General features: G+C 31.3%; 1 protein-coding gene across 5 annotated transcripts in view; it reads right to left on the bottom strand.

Annotated features, from left to right (window-relative positions):
* Window positions 1-19,329, bottom strand: part of PHKB (phosphorylase kinase regulatory subunit beta) — a 254,654-nt gene that overhangs the window by 121,507 nt on the left and 113,818 nt on the right. For all 5 annotated transcript variants that reach the window (XM_074293309.1, XM_074293310.1, XM_074293312.1 and 2 more), the window contains 3 exons: window positions 3,930-4,025; window positions 1,674-1,871; window positions 597-654 (listed from right to left, as the gene is read on the bottom strand). In XM_074293309.1, the coding sequence (XP_074149410.1) occupies window positions 597-654; window positions 1,674-1,871; window positions 3,930-4,025 (352 nt within the window). The remainder of the gene's footprint in view (window positions 1-596; window positions 655-1,673; window positions 1,872-3,929; window positions 4,026-19,329) is intronic.

Raw genomic sequence — 19,329 nt, 5'->3', positions numbered from 1 at the left:
AGAACCAGAAGATCATTATATACTTCAACAATGTTACTGTATGAGGATGTATTCTGATGGAAGTGGATATCTTCAACATAGAGAAGAGCTAATCCAATTCCAATTGATTAATGATGGACAGAATCAGCTACATCCAGAAAAGGAACACTGGGAAATGAGTGTAAACTGTTATTTTTACCTTCTGAATCCAATTCTTCCTGTGCAACAAGAAATTCGGTTCTACACACATATATTGTATCTAGAATATATTGTAATATATTTAACATGTATAAGACTGCCTGCCATCTGGGGGAGGGGGTTGGAGGAGGAAGGGAAAAAATCTGAACAGAAGTAAGTGCAAAGGATAATGTTGTAAAAAATTACCCATGCATATGTACTGTCAAAAAAAAGAAAAAAGAAAAAAAAAGAAAGAAAAAAAAAAGTAAAGGTGATGTAAAAAGAAAATCTATTAATAACAGTAAGATTTTAAAATATTATGCTTTTGAACACAGAATGACTTGTAGTTAGTATAATTTTGTAAGGGCTAAAAGTCATATTTCATTATACTTTTCTTGCACATCAATTATATATGCTATAGACTAAAAATAACTACTTACCATCAATCATCATGTAAAGGAAAAAAATGGGAAATTCACATTCAATGCCATCAAAGAGCTAAAAAAAAAAAAAAAAAAAAAAGAGTAATTTGCTGTTTCAATTACTGCAATGTTCCAACACAGTTGTATATTGTAAAAATATTATTTGTCATGCACATAAATAAATATTCACTCATAAATTAATTCTGAAATTGGGCCAATTTCAGCAAAGAAAATTATATTTTTAATTAATCAGATTTCTTATAAGTTCAAAGATCAAAATAAGGATCTTTTACATTGGCATTGGGAATATTTGAAACTGAAATACTGAAAACTGTTTAAAAGATAAATGAAAAATTGAATAAATATTAAAAATAAAAAGCACGCACTAAAATTTCTATTAATACAGTCTAGCTGTAGCCAGCTGTGAAATTAAATAAAATGACAAATAGCTTTTTCTACAAAACTTAATGCATGCTGATTTTTCCCCCCCAAAATGGTAATTTTAATGCTAAACAAATCAGGAAGATAAAATGTTGCTTGAATATTTTCTCAATGTACCATCTGCACTGAGGAGCAGAAAAAGAAAGCTGACCTTCTCCTATACTCAATCACTTAGTAGGCTACTAAAGCAAACTCCTGACCATCCTTCACTTAAGTCCTCTAATACTGTTTTTGTGTTTTTTTCCCCCCAGGAGATTCAAATTTCAGAAACAAGGATAGTGAAAGTCAATAGGAAAAAATGTGAATTAGGTAGCACAGAATTTTAAACATCTTAATCCTATCAGTTAAGGAATAAAGATGATGCACATATGTATGTATTTTACCTCAAGGAAAGAATAAAAAACTAAATATATTCAAGGAATATATTTAGTTAAAAGGGAGATATATATAATTAGCTATAAAGGAAGGGGTAGTATAGCACTAATTTTAGCAACATCTCTTAATCTCTTAAGTATTAAAGGACTACTCCAAACTAGTATTTATCATAAGACAAATTTCTGTAAGGGAAATAGCATCCTTGAAAAGAAGATAAAGAAGAAAAAAGGACAATTCTCCTAAAGGACTAAGAAGTCAAGTATAGACATATTAGAGTACCTTAATTTCAGCTGGCTTATAATAGCGTCGATTTGGATCTTCTAGAGAAGTTCTGTATCCATCTCTCAAGAAACGCTTGAATCCATACTTTCCTTTTAATTTTCTAACAATTTTGTCAAGTGTTTGACTGAACAGAGCATCATCATCGAGGGCAAAAGCAGGATAACTAATGCAGGGGAGAAGTGCAGCATCAGTATTCTAAGGAAACAGGAAAACAAAAAACAAAACCCAAAGCTAGTACATTCTTAGAGTAATGCTACAGAACATCATTCCATACTAATATAAGAATTGTAAAAATGAGAGAAAAACAGAGGTGCCATGAATTACTATGGCTAGAATGAGAACTATTAGCCAAACAAGTGCTAAAAGTTATTACAAGACATCATTATATGATTACAGTTACATAGAGTTAAAGCTTTTATATGAAAATAATCTATGTTACTAGAATGAAGAGAAGCTATTACTTTTAGCTATAGAAAATCTCAGTAAGTGTATCTAATAATCATCTTATATCTAAGACATAAGTAGTTAAAATATGCCAGGGATTAAATAAAAAAAAAATTCTCCAATAGAGAAAAAAATGATATAAAACAATTATCAAAAGAATAAATGCAAATTCTTAAAAGCCATAAGGGAATGCACCAAATAAAAGTGAAATTTAAATTGAAAACAACTCTGAAGTTTCACCTTTCTCTAATCAGATCATCAAAGATAACAAATTATGAAAAAAAATAAATGTGGGAAGGATTGCAAGAGAACAGAATAAGTAATGTACTGTGAGTGAAGCTATAAAAAGGCCCAACAGTTCTGGAAAACAAGCTGTAGGTATGTCAAAAGAAATTTATGCTTTGATGACAAAAAGAACTCAGAGTGAACTCAAATTAGTCAACATATCAGTTATTATTAGCTGACATGAGTGTCTGAGAAAGGGGCAAAGGTTAAGCAATGAGTCAAAAAATATGAATGATTAATTAAACAATGAGGGTAAAATTATTTTTCTTTGTCACAAAGAAATACAAGTTCTGGCACACACAGATATCCCAAAAATATTAATAGAGTTTAAGGCTTTCATAGTTAAATATTTTAATCTTTAATATCTTGAATCTGTAATAAGACTTCTGAGATACTCTGTATAATACATCCATATGATTTAAATGTATCTGTATGTATATATGTACATACATAGGCATGTTAACAATGGATCAAAGCTGTGATTTTAATGCCTAAAGTCTCTGTGATTTTGTTTACGGGAATATTCCTTCGACTGAGAGATCACAATCACTCTAGTCTTTTATTTGGACTGAGACTAACTATATTACATCTGAAAAACATGGATAAGCAGTAAAGAGTTTCAATGAACTGAGCTAGACTGGGCCTCATACATGATACATATACTCAGTTTCAGACACATATTTGAAATTTTTTCATCTTTATAGACCAGAGAAATCATTCACTCTGCACGCACAGTCTTCAAGAATGGGTGACACCTTCATAGGACAATGAAGCATTAAGGTATGACTTTGGTGGGGGTAAAAAAAAAAAAAAGTGGAAAAATTCTAATTTCACACTTATGTTACAGAATAATCTGAGACCACTAAATCTGAAGCTGTCTATCTTTGTTAATGTCATAAAAATCTATATATTAATACAATATCAATTTATTTCAATTAAAAAAACAGAAAGGGAATAAAAAAACTTTATTGCAGAGTAAAATTATAATGAGGGCAGGTAGGCAGCACAATGAATATAGGCCTGGAGTCAAGAAGACTAAATTTCTAGAGTTCATATCTGACTGCAGGCACTAGCTGTGTATTACTCTAAGCAAACTCTATTTGCCTCAGTTCCTCAACTGTAAAATGAGCTGGGGAGAAAAAAATTGAAAATCACAGTATCTCTGCCAAGAAAACCCCAAATGGGGGTCACAAAAAAATCAAGACACTACTAAAAAAACTCAACAACAACAAAATTATAATAACAGTTAGGCCTCAATTTATAAGTCTGGCTCTTCTAAAGTTTAGTGTTGAACATGTGCATTAATTAACCTATCAAGAAGTAAGAGGGTGTGGAGAAAGTATAAAAATTGGTTTTCTAGTTAAGAGAATTAACCTCCTGTCTATACTGTCTAGAATGATATTTAAATGAAAGAGTAGAGATTATTCTGGGCAACGCTGACAATTTTAAGAAATGGATGATAAAACTGAAAAATACAAGTAAAAATCCTTAGTATGGTCTTAAAATATTCAGTAAATTACTCACATGAGATCTGGATTCTCTCGGAAGCAATGAACACAAAGTCTGTCTGTTTCGATTATGGGCATCAAGATCCACAAATATAACAGACCAAGAACATCCCTAAAGGAGAACATGAATCTCTTACTCTCAAAGAGTTTGGAAAAGTTTTAGAATTTTAATAGTCATTTTTTTTTAAAACTTTTTTTGATCATTTGCTTTATATCATCTTTATTTCCTAATATATTACATTACCTTTCTTTACCCAGAGTCAACAACAAAGAATAAAAAAAAAATAAAACAAATTCAGCAAACAGATTGACAAAACAAACCAACACGTTAATCAATTTCAGAATATGCAATGACATCTCCTTAAAACAAGTTTGGATTACAGTTTAAAATGTAAGGAAAATAAAGAAGAAATGGATACATATGTAAAAAAAAAATATCTATTGCAGCTCTTTTTGAGCAAAGAACTGGAAACTGAGGAGGTATTCATCAATTATGGAATGGATGAATAAATCATAGGTAATATTTTTAAAATGTTTAAATAATTACATTTTATTTCAAAATATATGCTAAGATAGCTTTCAGCACTCACTCCTGCAAAACCTCGTGTTCCAATTTTTTTCCCTCCTATCTCCCCACAACCCTTAGACAGCAAGTAATCCATTACAGGTTAAACATGTACAATTCTTCAAAAGTTATTTCCATATTTATCATTCATAGCTAATATTTATGATAGAAAACTACTGTGCTATAAAAATGATGGAGATAATTTTAGAGAAATCTGAGATGACTTGTTTAATACAGATGTTTAAACAGATAAAGTGACCAAAACCAAGTGAACAATTTATACAATAACATTATTATTGTAAAGATGAACAACTTTGAAAGACAGGAATTATCACCAACACAACGACCAAACACAATTTCAGAGGTCTCATGATAAAAATATTGCCCACTTCAGTATATATATTGAGTATATAAATATTTTTTCCCTAGTTATATATATTTGTGATGGGGTTTGGGTATTTCTTGCCTCAATGGGAGGGGAAGAAAACTGGGGAGAGAATGTGTATCACTGTAATAATAAAATTAAGTTAAAAAAATATACACAATAGAAACCAGAATTGTATCCCAAATAAACCACATCCAAAATAATCTGTTTAAAAGGTCAAATGAAAATATTTTTTAAAGTCTTAGTATTATGCCTGGTTTATAGTAGGCAATTAATAAGTTCTTATTCCTTTCTCTTTCCTTTTTTTCTCCCTCTCTTTCTCCAAGCCTCATTTGGGGAATATTGATACCTAAAGAATTTCCAGAAAAAAAGCAACAAGCTCATGTTAAAAAGGATTGGGTAAAAGGAATTATGGGCATGTGGCCTAGAGAAAAGAAATGGTTTTAGTGGGAGAGTTATATTCAAGATTGTAGAGAGTGTAATGAGAAAAGATTAAAATTGTTCTGCTTGAACCCAGAGAGAAAAACTAAGAGTTCTGAGTGGAAATTGGAAAGAGACAAATATGGGAAGCAATTCTTGGCTATGTAACAGCTGTTAAAAAAATGGAATGAATTGGCCTCATGGGATATTTTTCATAAGAGGTCTTCAAAAAAAAAGGCTGGATGGCCAGTTATCAGACATACTATAGTAAAGATTCTTCTTCAGGTATGGACTGGACTTAAAAATGAACTCTGAGGTCACTTCTAAGTTTAAGATTCTCTAATTCATGATCTTGTAAATTTAATCAAAGGAGTTTTAAATAAAAAATAAAGAGAGAGAGAGAGAAAATTGACTCAATATATCTATCAATTAGATACTATAAAGAATAATTACAATGTAAGAATAGCAAAAGCCCAGAAATTCATAGAAGAAAGTACACCCAAAAGGACTTAATAATAAAACCAGATTTATGTCTGACAGTTTTAGTCAATCATTTCAATTCAATTTAATTGAAGAAGGTATTTTATTGTGGCTTTTGTTTTTTGTTTGGTTGTTTTAAGCACATACTATATACCAGATGCCAGGCTGGGTTCCAGAGATATAAAACAAAAGTAAAAATTCATGGTGTCCTCATAGGACTTACTATTACGTAATAGCAGTAAACACCAAGTGGACAGATAAGTAAACATATAATATTTATATTTTATATAAATAATACAAAAATTGAGTGAGGGAAGAAGAAATTAATTGGGATAATAAAAGATAGTATATGAGCTAAATATCAAAAGAAGATAAGAACTTCAAAGCAGAAGGGCAGAGAGAAAGATTCCAGGTATGGGAGAAAGCTTCTACAAAGGTATGGGGGTGAAAGAAGAGTTCTATGTTTGAGGAGTGGTATATATGGCAATTTTGTGAGAACAAAGTGGGCACCAGGGAAAAGTTATGTCAATTCAATTTAGAAAGATAAGAGTTAGATTATAAAGGATTTTAAATGCTAGGACAGTTTTTATTGATTCCTAAAGGCAAGAGGAAGCCACTGAAGCTAACCAAATGGGATTGACATGGTCAGACTTGAATGAACCTAGCATAAGATAGAAGAATAGTATTGTGTATTAAGAAGATATGATCCTATTAAGAAATCTAGAAACCGGAAAGAAGAAACATGGTGAAGAGTACTTACATAAAGATCAATGGAGGCAGAAGCAGAAGGAATTTTGTCCTTGAAGTACACTACAAACCACCTAGACAGAAGATAATTGAGCAATCTTGGCACAGATGCAAGATCTATTACTTCAATTACCTACACATCTGTTAAAACTTTCTCTCTGGCCAAGGCAGAATAACTAACAATTTCCTGCCATATCTGATACTTTAATTATTCAAATGAAGGAACCAAATAGAAGAAATTCTATTCCGGATCAAATTCTCAATAAGAAGGAGGAGTTAGTTATCAAGTTAGTTATGGAAATGACAGAAAAATTGGAACAAAATGACCACTCCATCTCATAACTTAAGGATAGAAAACGGGAGAGAAGTTGTCTATAATTCGACATACACTCTAAATTTAGGGAGTACAAGTTTATTTCTTCTTTGAATTCTTAAAATGGCATTTAAAATTGTCTATTCAACTTTTGTTAACATAACAAACTAAAAAATTTGATTATTTTCTTGTACAAAGAACAGAAAAACAAAGCACATGAAAACATGAACCTCTGTTATGTAGTTTTCGGGGTAATATTATTAATACATTAATATTGTCTGCCTGTATGAATTCTCTTCTGTTTATTTCTATGTATTTCTTTAAAAGATCTGTTTTTGTTTTTAAAGATATTTTAGTGATTTTTTAAACAATCCCATAATTTCCCCTAGAATCATCCTCCTGCCTCCACTCTGAAAGCAATTTCATACAACAAAGAATATATTTTAAAACAAAATAAAAAAGGTGGGGAAAGAAAAAAAAACTGATCAACATATCAGAAAAGGCTGAAAACATTTACATTATATTACACTTTTTGGTCCCCTTATCTCTGTAAACATAGAGTAAGAGTTACTTTTCAAAAAAATTTAATTAGATTCTCTCCCTTCCCCATTTTAATTATATCCTTTCATATCTTAGATTCACAAATTTTGTTTGTTCCATTATCTATCACAGTTATTTATTTTATCTTTTATTTCTTTTATTTTATTATTTTATTTCTACTTCTAAAATCTATTTCTCTCCAATTTTTAATGATATGCTCTTTAACATTAAGGTTAGAATATAATTGGATATACTGTAAATTATCACCCTAAGCCTAAATCCTACAATACTGTTTTCTACTTTTTCCTGCAGTTATTATTTTTTTTATCAAAAATGGAGTTCTTTCCTACATTTTTGCTTTTCATTTTATTTAACAATTGTTTTCTGTGACTGAGTTCCTTTGTTCTACAGATTCTATCTTGTCAAGCTTGCCCACTGATTTGCCTCTCTTCTTTAACCAGTACCAGATAGGTTTGATGTCTTCTGTTTTATAATATAAGGTGATATCTGAATATGTAATTCTCTTTTTTTTCATTATTTCACCATTTTATTTTTCCAAATGAATCTTGTGATTATTTCACAGTCCTTTCAACCAGATGTCAAACACCACACCTCAGAACTTTAGAGTGCAGCCTGAACTTTGCAAATGTTATGCCTCAATTTCCCTGAATTGTTCTGCCTCATTTTCCCTGAATGGTTCTGCTTCAGTTTCTCTGAATTGTTCTTCCTCAGTCTCCCTGGTAGCAACCCCCACCCCCTTCCTGGACATTATGACTAAGATAATTAGGGCTAGGAGCTCTGGCCACTCTGGCATTCCAAAGAGTCATAAAACTCCAGATGGCTTATCTCAAATGTTTGGACATCTGGGCCCAGACTTCCTGGTTCCTAGCTTCTTCATTCCCAACTTCTCAGAATTTATAATCCTTCCTTCTTCACCCCCAACCTGTCAGAATTAAAAAGTTATGGTCCTTCCTGGAATTTCCCTTGCCTTGTCTTTGTTTCCCTGATAGCTGGAGCCTTATAAGAGTCTCTGGAATCCCTTGCTGCTTGTTGGATGCTTTGAGATGGGAGTCCTATCCAGCCAGTTGGCTAATATGGCTGCCAGTGCAGACTCTCCAATTAAAATATTAAAATCCCTCTAATCTCTGTCTTGCCTCAGTTTCTCTTGTACTAAACAAATTAAAATGTAATTGAAGAAGATTTAAGAAGATAAATAAAAATACAATACCATACAGACAACATTAATTTGTGGTTTTCTAAGCCAATATATTGGCAGAAATCTTTTTCTATTTGAGTTTGACATCAGTATTATAAAATATATCTGGTAATCAGATATAGCTTTAAAATTATAAACTAAATTTAGCATAATTGCCCTTTATATATATATTCAAAGCTCAGTCATAAGCACTGAATATTCCTTCAGCTTTTTTTTTCTTTCTTCTTTCTCTATCTTTCTTTTCCTCCTTCCCTCCCTCCCTCTCTTGCTTCCTTCCTTCCTTCCTTCCACTTGAATTAATGAAAGTATTTTGGGTGCTCTGGTAGACTGATCTCCAGATATTTCCTGCATTTTGTAGTTTACATTTGAGGAAATTGAGGACAACCGAGTGACTTGCCTTAAATCATACAGCTAATGATTGTCTGAGAACACATTTCAATAAAGATTTTCTCGATTCCAGGCCCCACCTCTATCTATTTCACCAACTGCCTCCACTTCTTAGAAATGTTAGCAATTATAATAAGAGAATAGAAAAAAAATAAAAGGCAAAAATCTGATTTTTCAGATAATATGATGGTTTACTTAGAAAAATCCTAAGAAATCAGCAAATATGCTAATTGAAATAATTGATTCCACATAGTTGCAAAATAAAAAGTTGTTAGGTTCTTACTAAGTGCTAATGAGATAATGAGATGATAAGTTCTTACTAAGTGCTAAGTCAGTACTTGGCAATTCTCTAGTTCCGGCCTTTACTGAGAGTTTTACTTGTGAACTCCTGGGGAAGGAGCTTGCATGCTTATGAGGAGCAAGTTCATTGGTAGAAGTAATTTTTCCCAGAAGTCCTTGCATTATCCCACGCCCATTCTCTGGGAGGATAAAAGAGGATACTCCAGAGATAGAGAGTCTTTGCTCTAGGCCAGACTTGAGGCGGCTCTCTGCAGGAAGGGAAGTCACTACTCTGGACCAGAGTTAACGGCAACTGTCTGGAGACAAGGGTTCGCTACAGAAGAAGAATCTGTCCAAGAGATTTGAGTTGACACAGCAGATCTCCTCCCAGAGAGCAATCGGCAGCTTCTGGAGACAACAGGAGATTACAGAAAGTAACAAAATAAATTCTGAAAATCAACATTTCTATATGTCAATAACAGATTGCATGAAGCAGTGATAGGAAAGGAAATATCATTCCAAATAATGACAAAATAAATGTAAAAAATAAGTGAGAATATATGTAGTCTTCCATCTTGTTGATTATATGATATATACCTGAATTTTCTGAAATGTTTTATTCTTTCCTTTATTTTTTCTTTCATCATTATCACATTCCTTCCTCTAAAAACTATCTTCCCTATAGAAAGGCCCTCTATTCACAGGAAAACAGAATAATAAAAACTTCAATAACTAGTGAGTCCAACCCTAAAACAAAAAGAAATATCCACCATAACATATCAAACGAGTTGCTATCTACCATTAACTTGAAAACACTGATAAAAAGGGAACCACAATTTCTTGAGACAGGTCATTTTATTTTTGGATAGCAATAGTTGTGAGGAAGCTTTTCCTAAACATTGAAACTAAATATGCCTCTTTACAATTAGGGTTTTTTTTTTAATGTTATTCATATATGTCCTACATGTCCTGGTATATAACCAAGAATTCCAATCTGCACCCTTTTTTTTTCTAAGTAAATTTATTAGATCCATGATGTCAAAATTCATTCTATGCAGATGACTCATAAATCTACATATCCAGGCTTCATTTCTATCTTGAGGACCAATACTTCAACTCCAACTGTGTGCATGACTTCTCTACTTAGATACTTCACAAATCTTTTACACTCAACATTTCTAAAACAGTAATTATCTTTTCCCTAAACTCATTTTCCTATTAACTTATCTGTTTCTGAAGGCACAACTATTACCTTTAAAATATATAGTGAAACAATACAAATGTTGACTGTGTCTGAAAATGTAGTTTGCATTCTGCACTAATTTTCCACCACCACTATGAACAGAGGGGGCAAGCATGATTCATATGGTTTTTAGGAATCATGATTTTATTGATCAGCATTCTTAAGTCTTTAAAAGTAATTTTTATTTATAGCATTATAGTCACTATTCAAATTTTTCTCCTGGTTCTGTTCATTTCATTAGGTATCAATTCATTCAAGTCTTTTCAGTTCCTTCTGTATCCAACCATTTTACTACTTCTTGCTGCTAATTAGTATTCCACGCCAATCATATTCCATAATTTCTTTAGCTATACCTCATGTGATGGGCACACTTTGTTTATAATTCTAGATAAAGAAAAAAGCATTGTCAAAAAAAATTTTTTTTTTTTTTTTGCATACATGGATCTTTTTTCTTTTGGGAATTTACAATGATATCTCTAGATAACAAAGAATGGAGAGTTTAGTGACTTTGGGGAGGGAAGGGGAGGGTTTGTTTCAAATAGCTTTCCAGAATGGTTGGTCTATTATATGCTTATCCTTTCAAGTCATCTCCAAGAATTGTAATTTTCCTATTTGACATCTTCACCAATCTTACAGGTATGAAGTGGGTCAAGAGAGATATTTTAGTTTGCAATTCTCCTATTATTAGTTATTTGGAACAAATGGTTAAAACATGAATGTTGATAATTCTTTTAATTGAGAACTATCTCTTCATATCATTTAACCTGTTATTTACTAGCTAATGCCTTATTTATCTAATTATATTAATTCTCTAGTATTTATATATCAGATCTTTATCAAGGAAATTTTACACAAAGATTTTCCCTTGGGTAACTCCTTTCTTTCTAATGTATAGCTACATTGATTTTGCTACTCCAAAAAATTTCCAAATTTTGTATTCATAGTGTTCCATTTTATCTCCTGTGATCCTTCTATTTCTGATTTGGTCATTATCAGAAATATTTCTTTCCTTTCTCTCCTAATTTTTGATATGTCCTTTCATTTTTAAATCATTTACCCATTTGCAAAAAATTGTGGTAAATGCTATGTAATGTTGGTCTAAGCCTAATTTATTTTTTCCCATTTTTTCTATAAATTTTTAATTGAATAGTTTTTACTAGGGCTAATAGCACTGGATTTATCAAATACATTATTTCGATTGTTTCTGTATCTCATTTTTTTCACACTCTATATCCAAACAATTAATAAGTTTTACCAATTTTGTTTTTTGTAAAATCTCCTATGTACACCCTCATTCTTTCCTTTGACATGGCTATTACCCTGCACTAAGCCCTCATCATTTCATTCTATTGCAAAAGCTTTCTGATTGGTTTCCCTGCCTCAAGTCTCCCTCCACTTCAGTTCATCCTCCACTAAGCTATTAAGTGACTCAAACACAAGATTGATCCCACCTATTTATCATACGATGAAATCTAATGCCTCCTTATAAGTACTAGGATCAAATATAAAATCCTCTGACATTTAAAGTCCTTCATAACTTGGATCCATATTAGCATTCCAATCTTTTCTCACTTTTGTTACTATTGCATACTCTATAAAACAGTAACACTGGCCTCCTTGCTGCTCTTGAACAAGATAAACCATTTTTCAACTTCATTTTCACTAACTGTCCTCCAAGCCTGGAATTCTCTCCAACTTCTTTGTTTCTTGCTGTCTTTGACTCCTTCATGTCCCAATTAAAACATTACCTTTTACAAGAAGTCTTTCCAAATTCTTGGTAATGCTAATGTCTTCTCTTTGTTGATTATTTCCTATTTACAATGTATATATCTTGTTTGTACATAGCTGTTTGCATGCTGTCTTCTCATTTGACTGGGAGCTGCTTGACTATGGAGATTATTCTTTACCTTTCTGAATCCTGTGCTTAACCTGGTAATAGGAACATAGTGAGAAGGTGCTAAACACTTATTAACTGATTATGTATCTAAAATTTATCAACTTTTCTATTTTTCTCAAATGTAAAAAATTACTATTCTTTGAGATTAGACTCCCTTTTTTCATTATTTCCCTTAATATTCTTGATCCTCTTTTCTCCATATTAATTTTGTTATTATTTTTTCCTAAGTAATTCTTTCTGAGTTTTTCATGATATAGCTCTTTATCTATTTATCAATTTAGGTAGGATTGCTATCTTTAATATTATGTGGGTAATATCAAACTATAAGCAATTAATTTCTCCATTTATTTAAACCTTCCTTTATTTCTGAAAGTGTTTTATAGTTTTTTTCCATATAATTCCAATGTGTTTCTGGTTATATTTCAAAAACTCAGCAGTTATTCTGAATAGAATTTCTTTTTCTATTTCTATTGATATTATTGTAAAATATGAGAAAACTGACAGTTTTGTTGGTTTCTTTCATAACCTGGCATTTCATTGAAGTTCTAAATTGTTTCAATTAAAATTAGTTGCATCTCTAGGGTTTACTCTTTTTTTAAGTAAACCATCATATTTTCCAGAAGCTTTAATTTTGCTTCCGTTTTGCAAATGTTTACTCTCTCAAAGACTTTCTTATCTTACTGCTATAGTTGACATTTCTAGAAACATATCAAATAATAGTGAGGAAAGAACTATTTATTCCTATACTAAATGATTCTGATGTAATGTATATCAGATTTTGTCCAAAAAAACCCAAAACTTTTTCCTGTAACAGCACAATTTTAAGATTTTTATCTCTGTAATTATTGTGTTTTGTTATCTTTATTGTTTTTCTAATATTGAACCACACCCAAATTCCTGGTATAAGTCATTCTGGTTAAAATGTCTTTTTTTTTTCTCCCAAAATATGGTAACATTTTTGCTAATATTTTATTAAATATTTTTGCCTTTATATTCATTAGACATACTGCATATAATTTTCTTTCTCTGCAGTAGCTCTCCCCAGTTAAATTACTAGGATCATATTTATGTAAGAGAAGGAACTTGACAGGATCATTTCTTTCTCTGCTTTTGCAAATAAATTATGTAATATTGGAACTAATCATTTTATAAATGTTTGATAGCATTCATCTATAAAGTCAACTGGTTCTAAGGAGACAAAAGTTGTTATAAGGACAAAGGAAGAAAGGGATTTTGCTTGTTTTTTCTGACAAAGAGAAAGCTCTTTGGACTGCCAAAGGATGGGATAAAAGAATGGAATGACTATGGACAGAAACTTAAGATTAACAGGAATTTAGCAAAAGATCTTGCTTCCCTTAATAAATTCAAGTCACCTATTTGAATTAAGGTACTGTGAGAACTGACGAATGTGAATATTGAATCATTATCAATAATCTCTGAAAAATTATTGCGAGAGTTCAGAACAAATGAAGATGAATGAAGTGAACTATGAAAGGTACCTCACAAGATGGAGACAATGTTCTAAAGAGTGAGTGGGGGAGAGGGGGCTGTGCCCCAGGGCCAAGTTTCTTTCTCCAGAAATCATGTGGTTTACTAGGAGTGGGACCTTTTCTTTGAGAGACTAAGGTAGGGCTACCTTGGTATTGAAACTCCCATATAAGGTAATTGAGTCATCCTAAGGATGTGGTTGGATTAGAAGCTTTTCCTCATTTATGACTTAAAATGTAAGGTTATTTGTCCTGACTAATCAGGGCAAAGATCCAGCCTATAAGGAGTGTTACCCCAGACCCATATATAATCCTTACCTATTAACTAGGTCTGGCCTCTCCTTATCTAACTGCTTATTGGAGAGAAACCCTTTTTCTCAAGATCATAATAAAATTCCTTTCTGCTTTTTTTACCTTAGAACCCTCCTTGATTTATTTGAGCCAGTGGTCTTTGTCCCACACAAAGGGCAAATACTAAATTTATTTTTTTTTAAGATAAGAGAATAGAATCACTAACAATAGGTCAGGGAAATTAACTTTGATACTTTGTACAATTCTATAAGGTATTATTATATCAATTTAATAAACATCTAGAGAAGGAAGTGGAGAGGACAGAATCTATAAGAAGGGATTATGGCAGAATAAACTTGGTTTTCTTTTTTGAGAACCTCACTAGAATAAATCAAGCAAATATTATAGTTTTTCTAAATTTTAGTAGAGCACTTAAAATTTTTTTCATATTATAGAGGGAAATAAGCTTGATGATAACATATTTAGAAATCAGTTAACAAGTAATTATTAATGACTATTATATAAGAATTTAGGTCTGATCTAATTCTCAGCACCCCAAGAACTATCATTAATGACTCTTATAAAACTTGGAAGAAAGTCTTTAGTTAGAATGCTTAACTCATTAGTGAATAACTAACATGCAAATTGATAAGCTTGGAAAACAACATGATCAGAGAAGGTTAAAACAATGGACTGAATCTAATTAGATACAAATGTAAATTCTCATTAAAACATTAGTTTTACAAATAAAGATGGGGATGAGATTTCTAGAAAGCATTTTGAAGGAAAAATATCTTGGGATTCTGTGAACTATTAAGTTCAAAATGAATAAATGATGTGAGATAATCAGTACCAAAATTTATTTTGCTTTACTATTCATGTTTGTATCAATGATTTTGTTTTTCTTTTGTCCTCAGTTGGGGATGAGAGAAAAGGATATTAGGAGTCAAAAAAAAGTAGATTTTTGGTGATCGAAAAAAAAAAAAATGTATATATACTTTTTTCAAATTTTATATATATATATATTTTTGTACACATACACATACACACAGAGTCTATAAAAAACTAGATAATCTTTATTATATTCTATACTGCTAAAACCACATTTGGAGTACTATATTGGCTCTGGATAGCACAAAAATAAACTAGAATACATCCAGTTGTTTTCCTCTAGGATGATAAAGACATTTTAGGGCATATAAAAATATTTTTAAAGTGTTTTACATTTTGCAAAGTATTTTTCATAGTTTATCTCTTTTTTAAAAAAACCTGTGAGGAAGATAACTTTATTTATATTCCAATCGTACAGATGAAGAAACTGAAAGAGTAAGTGATTTTTATTTTTGCTGTTTAGTTGTTTTTCACTAGTGTCTGGCTCTTTTGTACACCTTTTGGAGTTTTCTCAGCAAAGATATTGAAGTGGTTTTGATGGGGGTTGAGGTCCCTTTAAGATTCCTCTCTGACTGCCCATGGCTGACCTTGATTCACAAATCCTGGTCAAAAGCACCCTTTGAATATTTGGGCCCAGCCCCCACTATCAGCTCAGCTTCCCCCAGCCCTCACCTGATCTGAGCTAACTGAAAAGCCTGCCAAGAACTTGGGGGTACCGCCCACCATTCTTTTAGGTATAAAAGGGGCCAAACCAGAGTCCTCTCTTTGCAGGAGCCCTCCCAGCCATGTAAGGGTTCCTGCCCGCCCAGCGGCCACCCTTGGCCCTGGTGTCTTTCTAACTGAACTTTACTTCCAAATTTCTACAATAAACCTTTTATTTATCAATCTAGTAAATTCATTTACAAGGGACACTGTGCCTCATGGGATTATCTTATTATCTTTGCACCAACCAATGGAGTTCCCCCTTTCCTTTCTCTCATCAAAAAGAAAAAAAATTATTTTGATAAAATGAAGTGGGAAAGCTTATGTATGAAGAAATACAAGAAAATACAGAGGAAAAATCATTTGGAAAAAAAATTTCCACTAATTATCACTGATAAGTACTGAATATCCAAAATTTATAGAGAACTAGCATAAATCTACAAGAACAAAACCCATTTAATTCCAATGGATGACTAGTCAAATGATAAACAAATGTTTCTCAAAATTAGAAATACATAATATTAATAATCACTTGAAACAATACTCCAAATCACTAAAAATAAGGGAAATGTAAATTAAAACAACTAACTCTGGGACTTCTTTTCTTACAGGGAATTATGCTAACAAAATAACCAAAATTGTTATACCCTTTAAATAACTGCAATATAAACAGTTAATATTACTGTAATATTAATAAGCAGTTAAATTACTGCAATATAAAACATGAAAAGGTATAATCATCTAGATAAATCAATGTCTTTAATAAGAAATCATAGCTAAAATTCTTTTATATCTGCAAAAGTATAAATGTTATAAATATACTAAACAAAATGAAAATACAGTGGCCACATGAATTTCAAGAAAGCAGAAAGACATTGGGAGAAGGAGGGAGGTATTTGAGATTTCATGCCACCTGAATATTGGCTTCTGAATCTCACACTAATTCTGTTACTTTTTAGAGCATTCACCCTGGAAACTAAAACACCCTGAATGAATCAATCACAATGATTGAGCTTTCAAGATCGAGAGGAACTAGAATTGAGATCTAAATATCATTGGATTGATATTATTTTCATTTACCCTTGTTCATATTTGCACTTTAGCTCATATAATAAAATGTTTTCTCAGCAAGAATGCCATTTTTCATCCTCTTTAAAACTGACAAATGAATAAATGAAAAAGGCAGGAATGGGACTGACCACTAACAACTAATTTATCACTAAATTTTAAATTTCAGTACTTGATATGGTGGAGGCTAAACAAATATTCAAAAGATCATAGAACTGGAGAAGATAAGAGACCTTTGAGGTCTTTTGGTCCAAATATCTTGTTTTATAGATAAGGCATCTGAGGCCCAGGGAGAGAAAGTAAGGACCTCACAGAAATAACAAGTGACAGGGCTTTGGTCTAGAGCTCAAGTTCAAATCTGACTCCAAATCTGATGATCTTTCTATAAAACAACCCATATAATAAGACTACTATTTGTTCTGGTATTATACATAGAACAGAATTATAACTTAGGTGGGAAGTAAGGGAGAGATGAAAACACAACATTTCTTAAATTAATGACAAAAATACAAAATATAATACAATAATAAATAAAAAATAACAAATGAATAATAAAAATGTTACTGGAAGAATATATAGGCAGAAGAAAGGTCACTGGTTGAAGTAGACAACAAATCTTACATCTTAAGACCCATGAGCAAGTTCTTTTTTTTTTTTTTTTTTTTCCATGAGCAAGTTCTTACAGAGACATGATCTGATTAAAGTGGAAGATGAAATGAAGACAGAGTCCATTCTAGTAAGGTAGACTACACCATGAATAAAAGCATAGAGGAGGAATGCTATGGACTTACTGGAGAGATGGTAGGTAGATAAAAATACATTAGGAGCAGGTACTTTAACTTTACGCCAATACTTAGTTTATAGTTAAAAACAAACATCTTCTTAAATTTGTTGAAAAAGAATTCCCAAGCCAGACTCTGTGTGTGTATGTGTGTGTGTATATAAAAGAAGAGAATTAGAAAATTGGAAAAATGCCTGCTTTATTTGACCAACACAAAAAGGTAGTTTGGATTTCTACCATTAATTAACTACTTTGTTGCTGTATATTAATTACATTAACTGTATAGTCAGTTCCTGAATCTCTATTTTATTTTGTCTTGTTCAAATAAACCTTAAAAAACATGCCAAAAAGTAAAAAGTCTGTTATTTTACCCAATTTCTAGAGTTGGTTAACTTGGCTTCTATGTATTCTTATTTAAAATGAGTAAATATTTGATTTTTCATAATTATAGATTTATTATTCTGTGTTTAGAATTATTCCATGTTCAAGGTCCTAAATTACAATACAGATTTCTAGTAGGCTAAAAGACATCTAAATTATATCAGCAAATTAATATTTTTATATGTTATCTTGTAAAGGAATTATTTTTATGATTCACTAAATTGATGTACTGAAATTATTATCACCAAGTTTAAACCACCAATTACTGTTTAGATATGAAAATATCAAAGAGATGACTATACAGTGCCAAATATTTTGTATGCTATAAACAACCTCACTAGTCATTATATTTTAATTTTTTACTTCAGTTCATGTCTTTATAATTTGAAAAAAATGAAAATGAGAAGCTGTGTATACCATATGTACATATTTCTAAAAAGTGTCTAATTATCTTTAAAGATACAGTTTTTCATCTTCTACTTCTTGGATATATTCTAGCTAGAATAGAATGCCATGTTTCCAAATGGTAGTTCAGATTTTTTGCAAAATTAGTTTTTTATTTTTAGTTTGTACCTTAATAAAAGTTCTTTCACATATAAAGGGATACTACTTAAACCATTAAAAGTAAGATATGTATCCTAGTTGTTGGTAAATGAAGTCAGCAGAACCAGAACACTGTATACAGTAACAGCAATATTATATGGTGAATAACTTTGAAGGAATTAGCTATTATCAGCAAGACAATGATTCAAGACAATCCCAAAGGACTCATAATGAAAAATGCTAATTATCTCCAAAGAACACTATGAGGGAGGTAGTGTAAGCCATTACCTAAAGCTCAGAAAGGACCAGATTTTGCGAAGATCAGACAGTAATTTTTGGATCTAAGTCTTCTGAATACAGCCGAGCTCATAGATGAAGCCCAATTAGGAATCACTATACTTTTCACTGTATTCTATAAAATAGACACATTCTTCAAAAGTTCAATAAGTAAGTAAAAATATTTCATGGCTTTTTCCTCCTGTCATATGCAAAAAGAAATTACAAAAAGAACATATTCTAAAGGGATATTATTTTATTTTTGGATTAAAAAATAAAATGCAAAATATTTCCTTTATTAGTTATTTAATCATTTTTCGTCTGCATTTCTCATGGGGTTTTAATTTGAAATTGAGACCATCTTAAGGAAGCCAGCAGAAGTTGCCTTTTTGAAAATTCTGTATTCATTTAATTAAAAGCATAGAATCAAAATTTGCAAATTGCAGTAATATTCTCTAAAATAACTAAGAATACTTTATTTTATCTGAATACTTTGGAGTAAATAACTCTGAAAAGGATTGTTG

This window comes from Sminthopsis crassicaudata, chromosome 2 (genome assembly GCF_048593235.1).
Source record: "Sminthopsis crassicaudata isolate SCR6 chromosome 2, ASM4859323v1, whole genome shotgun sequence".
In the NCBI taxonomy this organism is placed as follows: Eukaryota; Metazoa; Chordata; class Mammalia; order Dasyuromorphia; family Dasyuridae; genus Sminthopsis; species Sminthopsis crassicaudata.
Note: the sequence above shows the minus strand (reverse complement) of the source record. Positions and strands in the feature narration are given on the sequence as shown.